Source organism: Sinocyclocheilus rhinocerous, unplaced genomic scaffold (genome assembly GCF_001515625.1).
Source record: "Sinocyclocheilus rhinocerous isolate Xijiao unplaced genomic scaffold, SAMN03320098_v1.1 scaffold271, whole genome shotgun sequence".
Classification (NCBI taxonomy): domain Eukaryota; kingdom Metazoa; phylum Chordata; class Actinopteri; order Cypriniformes; family Cyprinidae; genus Sinocyclocheilus; species Sinocyclocheilus rhinocerous.
Window position 1 is genome coordinate 2,586,504 of NW_015657574.1, and position 12,235 is coordinate 2,598,738.

A 12,235-nucleotide genomic window follows, 5' to 3' on the forward strand; every position below is an offset into this window, starting at 1 on the left:
TGTCAATGTCAATGTCAATTTTATTTATATAGCACTATTAAACACAACCGTGGGTTGACCAATGTGCTGCACAATAAAAACATTTCAATAAGACAATACAAAATAATTACTAAAAGAAACAGTACAGTAGAAAAGTTCTCATTGATAAAACGCCAAGTCAAAAAAGTAGGTTTTCAACATGGATTTAAAAACAGATATTGAAGGTGCAGATCTAATACAGTGGGGCAGAGCATTCCACAATCTAGGGTCAGCAACTGAGAAAGCGCAGTCACCCCTGCATTTAAGCTTCGACTTTGGAATGCATAATAATCTCTGGTTGGACGACCGGAGAGACAAGAGGGGCCGATGTTCAGTCAATAAATCAGATAAATAAGCAGGGGCCAAACCATTTAATGATTTAAACACTAAGAGAAGAATTTTAAAATTAACTCGATAGCATACAGGCAACCAGTGCAGAGAACGTAAAACGGGTGTAATATGATCCCGTTTTTTGGTACTCGTTAAAAGCCTTGCAGCTGCATTTTGAACTATCTGCAAGCGGGATAGGGCTGACTGACCAATCCCAAAATACAGCGAGTTGCAGTAGTCTAATCTAGATGTAATAAAAGCATGAATTACTTTTTCAAAATTTTTACTAGACAAAATAGGTTTTACTTTTGCATGGGACGACTTTTGAAGGATTGTTTTGACTCAACATTCCAAACATGAGGGCATCTCTGCTTCAAGGTTTGCCCAAAAACTTTGCCTTTTGACAATGCCAACAGCCAGCCTAGGGTGCGTCTACGGCTGTGTTTACTGATTTCAGCAGAGATACTGAGGCCGCTTATAGGTGACCTTGCTTTGAGGTTCTTTCCAGATGAAATCAAAGTTGACTGTAAATACATTGTTGACCAGCGGATGACCATCGAATGCTGAGCAAACCGCTGCAAGCTGCGTAAACGGCAAGATATCAGTTTAATAAAAAGTGTGAACTTGATGAGGAGCACAGTTTATCATGAGGACAGGATATCCTGTGTTGGGTTTCAAATGAAGAGGCTCTTCTTCAGCCATGACAATAACAGGTCCAATGAGATGAACTGAGAGAATTCCTTCCTTATAGTCAAGAAAGAGCATGAATTGCTCATTAAGACTGGAGGGAAACCCTCTTTAAATGACGAAAACTGGCTGTGAACTGCAGAAAATAGTTGTAATGGTGCTACCCAACAAAAAGCCATGATGGTACAGATGAAAAAGCTGTCTTATGCTAATTTGCACTAGCGTTATAGTGCCAAGCTCTACTGTGGTATTCTCTGAGAGAGGTCTGGCCCTGGTTTGTGCATTAAACCGACTGAGTTGATGCCCATTATAGCTGCGTCTCTTGCAGCTGAGAATGCAACGCATACTTGTGCTTCATTCTGACACATTTCAGAACACAACGGCAGGTGAAATCAAGCTGTCTAGCTGGAAGCGTTTACATGCTTGTGTAGTGTGTTTGGGGCCTGATAAAGTACTCACTTGGTGCCAAATCACAACTCAAGTGTCGGTTCAGCTTATCTTCCAGTTTTAGCAGTAAGGTCAGCTATAAAAAGAGCAGAGAGGAGATATAAACACAGAATTATCGTCTAACTTCAACGTCATTACAGCAATAAATAGGAAAAAGGCTTACATGATGTTTTGCTCCTTCCTCCACAGGCTCGATGTTGCACTGCATTTGCACAACCTTAAAAGAGAGAGATTATGTTTAAAACAAACATATGATGCTAAATGACTGCAAATCCTGTTGACTTTGACTGTAACCACCCATCTAGGTTTGTCTGAGAAGGAAGTAGCAATACGCCACACAGAGACAGCCTGATCGACAGCGGGGGAAGGTGAGAAAACTGTGATTTATTCTTAATCATTGATAGTCGGTCACTGTCTCTTAAATCAGTCCATTTCTCACCTTCCTGGTCTCCAGCTCTGCAGGCTCAGGCGTAGGCGTTTTGACAGAGGGCGGCACGATGGGGGACTTGACAGCCTCTTGCTGAGGCTGCTGTGGGCAGGGCACGCCGAAGGCAGTCAGCGGATAGATCCCATTCCTACATCACGAGAACCAAGAGCACATGTTGATATTATATTTGTGCTTGTTTGAACATTGTTACTGCTTTCTTAACATCTGAATCTGGCCCAACAGAATCTTCTTTTTTAAAAATAATAAATAATTGGTAAGATTATTAAGATTATTTTTTTTTTTTAGCTCACCTCACATCTTCAAGAAACTTGTCAAGCTCCAAAGCAGGAAACTGCGAGAGTCTGATGGAAAAAGAGACAGGGTTACAGAAGCCATTTACGTGGCATGACAGCTTATTTGAAACCTAAATCTAAAAACAAGGCACAAATGAATCACAGGAGTAGACTCACTTTAGTTGGACCTCTTTCCTTTCCATAATGACCTGGTTGGGGTCCATGTTCTTGGTCATTTCCTCTAAAGCATTTTCAGGGATCATGTCTAGAAGCCAAAAGGGAAAATGGTTTCAATGCGTTTAGCTTCATTGTATTCCATTCATGAAGCTGACATGAAATGAAATGTCTGAATGATAATGAGATTAGCTCATGACTCACGCTGGTGACTGACGATACAGTGTGCAGCCAATAGTTTCAAAAGAGGCACTTCAAACAGAGCTTGATGGAAAAGCAGCTCTCTGGCTGTGGGCCTCTTACTGGGGTCCACCTCCAGACACTTCTGAATAAATTCCTAAAACACACACACACACACACACACACACACACACAGAAACATGACACTTCACATCCATTAGTACATACATATTAAGAATAACATTATTCTGTTGAAAAGTTGAACGGCTCTTACAGACACAGTCACCAATGGGGGTGTGTGGGGAAAAAAATAATGGTTACAATATTTAACCATAAATTCTTAAAGAGAGGAGGGAACCATTTCAGGTGGTCAGGTGCTGTGTTATGCTACTATATGCATAATTCTTCATATTTCAGCTATACTGCAACACTCCCGATTTACTGATGGATATTTGTGATTGTCATTTAAATTTAGTTGGATACATGCAACATCATGTTCTAGTGTGGGGGGAAACAATCTAACTGAATATACAAATTATTTATTTGATTTGTAATCTGTAAAGCCTGTTGCAGATATGCATATTCAAATTCCACATGTATAACATCTTACAGAATTTTTCAATTATTCAATTGTGAACAAAAAAAAACAAAACCAACCAAACAAAAAAAACTGTACAACTTACACTACCATGCAAAGGTTTGGGTCCATAATTCAGGATAATTTTAAAGAATGGATTAAATGGATTTTAAAAAACATGACATTTATAATGTTACAAAAAAAAAGGAATGTTTCAAATAAATATGGTTCTTCTGAACTTTCTAGTCATCAAAAATCCTGAAAAAAAAGTCATAAAAATAAAGTTCACAAAACATATTTTATAAAAATTCCAAAGTTTTCATAAAAAAAGTGTTTTCAATAACGATAATAAATGTTTCTTGAGTAGCAAATAAGCATATTGGAATGATTTCTGAAGGATCATATGACAGTAAAGACTGGAGTAATGGCTGCTGAAAATTTTCAAAATAGAAATCTAGTTATTTTATATTATAATATTTCACAGTATTAAAATGTTTACTGTATTTTTAATCAAATAAATGCAGCCTTGCTCAGCGTAAGAGACTGGCCCCATTTGAACAGTAGCCAATCTTTGAATGCAAATAATTTAAGTACTGACAATCTATACTCACTCTCTGCAGTGGGTCCTCCAGAGACTGGATGGCATTATTAATGGCTTCTTGTGACACATATGAGGACTCTCCATTACTTTGGATTTCCAGCACAGCCATCTAAAACAGTGGGAGAAAAACCTGAATCACTGGTCTGGTCAGACCGATACCCTGACGAATGATCAACAAACAGCACTCACCTCTAAGGCGCACATTCCAAAGGAATAGATGTCCACGGCTGTAGTGACATTGGCAACAGCTGAAGTGGATGAAGGAAAAAAAAAGCAAATTGTACAAAGCCATTTTTTTACTTTAACAAGTGCATTGAAATAAGACTGTAGAATGGGGTTTTAAAACCTAGTTTTACCTGCATAATCTGGAGCAAAGAAGTGCAAACTCTTCTGTTCCTCCCGACATGTTTTCACATGGTTATTAATGGTGTCTGGAGCCACTACAAAAAGACACAAAAACATCAGCAACAATAATAAAATGTGTAACATTTAAACAGTCATACCCAACAGTGTGCTTCAGCCCACCTGAGCCGATTTTGATGAGTCCATTGTGCTGTATGAAAATGGTGTCACAGGTCAGGTTCCCATGGATAATGGCAGGTTCACATGAATGCAAATAGCTGAAGGAAGAACGGTGAGAAATGAGAGTGTAATAGGAGCTCTCCACGAGACTTATAGTGGAACATCAAAACAAAAAGAAATGGACAGCTATAACAGTCACAGAAAACTTTCCAGCAACCAATGAGGAATTTGTCAACATTTCCAATTATATCTCCACATTACTGGTAAACATCTTAGCATTTTAACAAAAAAATAAATAAAATAAATAAATAGTAAAAATAGAGAAGTGCACACACCTTAAGGCAGATAATATCTGAGTGCACCAGCGTTTCCATGCCTAGAAGAGTCCCAGAAAGAGTTATTGGCATTGACAAGACAAATAACCATCTGATACTACAGCAGGTTTCTTCATTAATCCCATATAAATAATGCATTTTGTTTTTATGATATCCTATATTTGAAATTATTAATATTGTACCAAAACTACTAGCAAATAGTACTCTCTCAAAAAAAATATCATTCAGAGTTTTAAACAAATCTGAGTTGTGCCATACGGATCAACCATTACTAACATTCAAGCAAGTAATTTAAGACAAAAGATATGTATTAGTCTGCAGTGCATTATGTCTTCACAGCTTTTTTTGTCTATTTGTCTGAATAGACAGAGAAGCAATATTAGGCTACCTTCTCATTCATGGTCTTATGATTCTTCTTTGTCTTCTTTAGAAACTGCTTCAGGCTCCCAGAAGACATGTACTCTGTGATGAAAATAACCTGAAGGGGGTGACAAAAAAAAATGATTAAACTCCAAAAATGGGACATTTTTTATATTTTTGTTGTTGCGTTTCATACCCTGGCTCTGTTCTCCTTCACATCTGCCCAGTACTTGTGAAACTTTACTATATTCACATGTTCCAGCTGGATGAGGTTATCAAACACTGCCTTGACTTTTTCCTGAGAAACATAAAAAGAAAATTAGATTAATTTAACCTTGAGGGAGCTGTTTGACAAAATATGTAACATAACGTCTTGACTTTTAGAGGAACAGGTTATTATAATATAATACTGAACTTTCGCTTTATTATGCAATAACAACAAACTTATTTAAAAGATCAAGGGAAAAACTCAATTGCTTTTTATGTCTTTATGGGAAATGCAATCAGCATTGTAGAAGGCAAAGCCTGTCAAAACGCAACCTCTAAAATTACTTATTGAATTCCACAAAGAGTGTCTGCCAAGCAGAGCGGAGCGCAGCATGTGGACGGGCCAAACAGATGGCTGTCCACGACTCTATGCCAGGCATTAATGAATCGAGTTTGATTAAAAGCGCTCACAGGCAATGACAGAGTGAAGTATGCTATATTAGAAAGAGAAGAATGACCTTTTAAATATTTCAACACTTAAAAGATAGTTACATAACCACAGAGAATGCTTTTCTTACAATACTTTTCATAAGTAGCTCTGAGCGAGATTGCCGTTTCCATAAAGGCTTGGCAGCAAACAGGTCAGACCACTTTATGTAAGGAGCTTACACCCAAGAAATGAAGGTAAGTACACTCATTCTGTGAAGCAATCAAGCTGTCCTAACACTCATAGTTAAATACTCATTGGTATTGCTAATTCACGGCTTAACATGTTAGTAAGCAAGAACACAGGAAGCAGTACAGCTGAATCTGTGGCTATGTATGGAGATAATAATCACTGGTGAACTTTCACACCAGAACGCTCACGTCACATTTAAATAAACATTCAGCAGCAAACTCTATCAGTTCATTCATACTGGTTACAACTAAGATCAACATGATATCAAAACTGACCCTATTTACTTTAATGCATGTTCCTTATAAACGGCAAGATTTTTTTTTTTGAAAGAAACCTCACCAAGGCTGCATATTTTATCAAAAAATACAATAAGGTGTTTAATATTGTGAAATATTATTACAATCTAAAATAACTTTTCTATTTTAATATATTTTAAAATGCATTTTATTTCTATAATAGCAAACCTGAATTTTCAGCAGCCATTCAGTCACATGAGCCTTCAAAAAACATACTAATATGCTGATTTGGTGCTCAAGGAAAAAAATTTCATTAGTTTTCAACCGTTGTGTTGCTTAATATGTTAGTGGAAACCATGAAACTTTTTTTTTAGCATTCTTTGATGAATAGAGAGTACAAAATTTATTTCAAACAGAAATCTTTTATAATCGTCTTTACTGTCAGTTTTGATCAATTGAATGCATCCTTGCTGAATAAAAGTATCAATTTCTTTTTTTTTTTAAATCATATTGACCCTAGACTTTATGTAATCTTCATCTGAAACAACTTTCCATCACAATGACATTGTTAAGGTGCATGCTATTGGACATTGTTAAAATAGATATGAAAGCAGGTTTTAGCAAACATGCATTCAATCTGATTCCAATCTGGTATGTAACTGAAGCATAAAATCAAGTCACACCCCACATTTTTTCTTAATGAATATCATTGAAGTTTCAGCCGTTATTTCAGAAAAAAGTCAGACTCCGTAGACTGCACAACTACCCGTCACTGCAAACCTTTGTCACAGAAACAACAAAGCAGGCACAAAATTAGTAGTTTTACCTCTTGTAGTTTGAAGTTCTTCCTTTCAGAAAACATGACCTCATTCCACACCACCTCCACACCTTCCTCTGTGTCCATGGCAAGATAAGCATTGTCGATACCTGGGACGTTGCGCTGGTTAACCTGTTGAGGAGCGGAACATTATCAGTAAATAATTGCTTACATTTTGATCCATTCTTTACACAAAGCTATTGAAAGACTTGGAATGTACCTCTTCTCTCCGTTTCTGCCAGCGTCCACAGGGGCTTTCCTCCAGGATTTCAGATTCATCTTCACTCTCCTCCTCCTCATCCTCAGTTGCAGGTGGTGCAGGCTGTGCTACTGTGGACACCGGAGGAGACACCGATGAAACCCCCTGGCCGGTAGGTGGCGAGGCTGTGGACTCAGACTTCGTGTCCATAGTGGATGCAGGGGCAGGTGCGGCGCTCTGCTTTCCTTCTTCTGACATCACTGACTGATAACTGACAGCCCTGTCCTGAACCGCCACAGAGAAGAAGACTGGCTGACTCACACCTCAAAGGCAGGAGGCAGAGAGCTGCAAAATCAGGAGCGATTCATCACAAGGAGTATAAACAGTATAAATATGTATTCAAGATCAAAACAAAATATTACTTTTAATAAATGAAATACATTGTCACAACTTTTATGATTCAGTTAACAGCTTTTTTCCTCCTTCAGCCAGTATCTCATAAAGACTGCTATCACAAAGCTAGCTATTACAATATTTATTTCATTTTTTTTACTTTTTACTGTTTTGTTGATTTCCCTGATACTTTTCTGTGACCTGAAAATTGATGAAGGTGATCGTAAACTAAATACAGGTAAAGTGAGCCATACATTACACTTTTCAGGTTAACTGTTATATGATATCCCATGTAAAATTATGATTTTTAAATGTGCCCAAATCTCAAATGAAAGTGAACCAGCAAAACATTCACAATACTAAACATCAGAAACTGAACTGAATCACTTCAACTGTCAACTCAGTGTCAGTTTCAATTAAAACTAAGGTAATTTTGACCTCCAAAACTGTACAAGACTGTAACAGCTGCTGAGGCATTAACAGACACGCGCTTTTGTAATGTTTACATCATTTCTCTCTCCTCATTGTCCTGTCCTCAATTCAACCCAGGCCTCAGTTTATGTTCAAGCATTCAAAACATACTACGCCGACTATCCCACCTCACTGATAAGAAACAAAACACGACAAATACAACACCCTGCTCCCCAGCATATAAACTGCATTTTCGATTATCTTACTTTAGTCTATCTATCCTGAGATGAGCGGCGTCGCCAGCTCACCGGAAGCAGCTAGTCGGTGGAAGTTGAGGACACAGAGGAGGAAAATTTTCAGACAAGGAGAAAAAATGATAAATCCTCAAACAATATGAGTCCGTGTAGGGGTGTAGCTGTAAAGGGAAGAGTTAGTGGTCCACAGAATTTCCAAGATATGAAGTGACTGTTCAATTTCCCCTTTGCCGACTCGTGAATGCGAAGCTAGCAGCGCAGCTACGCGGCCTCCTGAGTCTTCGCGATTATTATATCTGAGAAATAGATTTCCTTGGACGATATGATAAATGTTAAGTAAAATAATCAAAATATCAAAACTTTCCGGTCAGCAAAATCAGCTAAAACTGAAACAAGTATTGCTAGCTGTCAGATTTGATGCGTTTAGTCAGATAGCCGCGGATGCTAACTTACACTCCCTGATATTCGCGTTCTTTACTGAACTCCTCACGGAACGATCTGTTTCTCCCGTAACACTTAAGTATTAGGCTACGACACGAATGGACTCAAATTAACTAAACACCGATATCCCTGAAAAAGCTACAGGTAAATGGCGACAGCTCCGAGTTTTGTGGCGCGCTGTTGCTTATTCCTGTATGAACCGCTCTGTGGTTTATAAAGCGAGTGTAAAGTTGGACCAAGTTCACACAGCGCCATCTGCTGGATGACATTGACACCTTCACAGATCAGGATTTAAAGGGATAGTTCACCCAAAAATGAAAATTCTGTCATTAATTACTCACCCTCATGTCGTTTCAAACCCGTAAGACCTTCGTTCATCTTCGGAACACAAATTAAGATATTTTTGATGGAATCTGAGAGCTGTCTGACCCTGCATAGACAGCAACGCAACTGTAATGTTCCCAAGTCCAGAAACGTAGCAAGGAGATCGGTAAAATAATCCATGTGACATCAGTGGTTCACCCTCATCACCCTCATGTTATACGAAGCTACGAGAATACTTTTTGTGCACAAAAGAAAAAAAATAACGACTTTATTCAACAATTTGTCTCCTCCGCGTCACCCTGTAGCGCCATTTTGGAGAGTATCCGCTGGACGTAAACAACGTATGCTGTTCTGTGTCAGCTGCGTCATGCCAGATCTGTTTCCCACGTTGTTGTGATTTGATCTGAATGGAAACAGCGTATCCTTGTGATGCAGCTGACACAGAACAGCATACACTGTTTACGTCCAGCGGATACTCTCCAAAATGGCACTACAGGGTGACGCGGAGGAGACGAATTGTGGAATAAAGTCGTTTTTTTTTCTTTTGCGCACAAAAAGTACCGTATTGGCCCGAATATAAGATGACCCTGATTATAAGACGATTTCTGGACTTGGGAACATTACAGTTGTATTGCCGTCTATGCAGGGTCAGACAGCTCTCAGATTCCATCAAAAATATCATAATTTGTGTTCCGAAGATGAACGAAGGTCTTACGGGTTTGAAATGACATATGTGAGTAATTAATGACAGAATTTTCATTTTTTGGGTGAACTAACCCTTTAACCCTCAATGACCGATGGAGAGAAAATAACACACATTTATTAATTCATCCTTTGTATATTAATTCACTACATATAGAGAGAGATTATTAAATATGATGTATTTATATGTTACATGATATATGATATTGTATATGATACGTTTGGCCTATTTACGCTTAGCTTACATGGACATATGATATGAAATGAGTGTACAAAAGTTCTGTCCTGTAGAACCTATTCATTCATTCATTCATTCAATCATTCATTAATTCATTCATTCAATCAATCAATCAATCAATCAATCATTCATTCATTCATTTACAGTCTTCAAACTATTTGTCCTCTGTAGAGTCATGGAGTATTTATTCATTTATTTATTTTCATTTGTTCAAACCACTTGTTTTATGTTTGTTTGTTTGTTTGTTTGTTTGTTTGTTTGTTTGATTGATTGATTAAGTGCAAAATGACAAGAAGGTATGAAGAGTATGGCAAATTTCATCAGAAAAAATAAAATTAAGATAGGACACACAAAGGCAAGGTCCATTGCCAGGTTTTTTTTTCTTCTTCTATAAAACGAGAGAGAAATCTATAATTTCTGAATATATAACGTGTATATTAGGTATTGTAGATGTATTAGAAGTAAATAGAAATTTTAAGTATGTGTTCACTTAAAAAATTTCCATGAAGGAGAATTTACTTTTTAACACCTGCATGTTCATCTGTAAACATCTATAGAAATAAACATTTGGATTTGTGGTATAGTGCTCGGGGGTTTTTACTTTTCTAATCTTTGACTGGACCTCTGTTATTCCCATTATCCGCATTGGAAATGTCTGAGGTCACCAGCTGGGAATCATGCCCCCATTAGACAGGCAGAAAGAGAGAAACCCTCAGGTCTCTGTAGGAGGCCTATAAATAGAGTTAGCTTCTAAGAGGAACGGGGAAAAGTTGCAAGCACATATGAGCATGCGTGCATGTGTGTCCGAGTAGCATGTGTAGAGCATTTGCCTTAGTGTGAGTGTTTATTTGTGTACATGACCAGGGGTGTGCCTCCACCAGAATATAAAGGAACAGAGGAGTGAAATAAGGACTATGAGAAAACTGAGCTACCTCAGATACTGATACTGAGCCCTATATTCAGCCCATCGGTGAGTGAGCTAATGTAAGGTGGCACTGTGCATGAGATCAGTTGCATTTGACCCTCTGTGGTACAGAGATGTATTTTGGATTAAATGATCATATCATTTCTGCAATTCTGCATGGGGATATTTTCTTCTTGGCTCATTGAAAATTAAAACATATTTTTATTTAATTTAATTGAAATTTAATTGAATGTAACCCTCCTATTGCGTTCGGGTCAGTTTTGACCCATGAAGCAGTACAAACAAATTAAAAAATAAATAAATACAATTTTTAGTATGAGGAAGAAAACTGCAAATGGATTAAAGCCATCAAAATAAATTTTTCCCCCCACAATTATTTTTTAAGAGATATAACAATTTAAACTAAATTGTTGCATCTTTTATGTTCAGGTCAGTTTTGACCCGGAAGTGAACTGTGGCTTTACACATCAAATTATGTTTTTTTAATTGAATTGAATGTAATTAATTTGAATAAATGAAATATTTTAATTTCATTTGTATTTTTAAAATATTATTTTATCAATTTTTATATTTTGTGAGAATGTCACTTTATTTCCTAACATGACCATCTCCATACATTTCTTCATACATGCATAAAAATAATGTGTTGATTAATAATTCATTGCAATGTTTCAGTTTTTCAGTTGGTCTTACATACCTAAGCAACAAGCAGTGGCTTTTGTTTGCAGTTTTTGTCTGAGTAGGCAGCATGAGATAAGATATTTTTGCAGACAAAAATGTTTGTGTAGTGTGTGTGTGTTGGGGACATGGCTGTGGTTTAACACGCTCTGGGGTCTCAAGCAGCTGGCTTGCCAAATCATGCATACTATGCTGTGCCAGTGCTTCATAAAGTAGAGCTCTACCTGATTATGGACTTGTGTCAATAAGTTTGATATGTGGCTATATTTTCTTATCATCGCTATTAAATAATATAAGCAAAGATGTTGAAGTAACATTTTGTTTTTAAAGTATAGACGGATTAAATGTGTCATGCATTTGCATTAGTGTCTTAAGTGGATATATGTGGTGTTTTTTGTCAGTCCATTTCATGTAACATAAAAAGTTTACCTATTTGTTTTGACTGATGTGTGACATATACATTTACTAGCTTCGCTTCATAATACTGCGACAGAATTTTCATTTTTTGGGTGAACTAACCCTTTAACCCTCAATGACCGTTGGAGAGAAAATAACACACATTTATTAATTCATCCTTTGTATATTAATTCACTACATATAGAGAGAGATTATTAAATATGATGTATTTATATGTTACATGATATATGATATTGTATATGATACGTTTGGCCTATTTACGCTTAGCTTACATGGACATATGATATGAAATGAGTGTACAAAAGTTCTGTCCTGTAGAACCTATTCATTCATTCATTCATTCATTCAATCATTCATTCATTC

At 37.1% G+C, this 12,235-nt stretch overlaps 1 protein-coding gene across 1 annotated transcript; it reads right to left on the minus strand.

The window, feature by feature from the left end:
• Positions 1-1,435: 1,435 nt before the first annotated feature.
• Positions 1,436-8,821, minus strand: LOC107721353 (nuclear receptor-binding protein-like). Its single transcript, XM_016529324.1, has 16 exons — positions 8,160-8,821; positions 7,111-7,434; positions 6,900-7,022; positions 5,148-5,249; positions 4,980-5,069; positions 4,592-4,632; positions 4,260-4,354; positions 4,091-4,174; positions 3,924-3,982; positions 3,745-3,843; positions 2,581-2,713; positions 2,380-2,467; positions 2,221-2,271; positions 1,922-2,057; positions 1,646-1,699; positions 1,436-1,558 (listed from the first exon to the last, which is right to left on the minus strand). Exons 2-16 carry the CDS (start codon positions 7,345-7,347, stop codon positions 1,451-1,453), a joined length of 1,500 nt encoding a protein of 499 aa, XP_016384810.1. The 5' UTR covers positions 7,348-7,434; positions 8,160-8,821; the 3' UTR covers positions 1,436-1,450.
• Between the last annotated feature and the right edge of the window lie 3,414 nt (positions 8,822-12,235).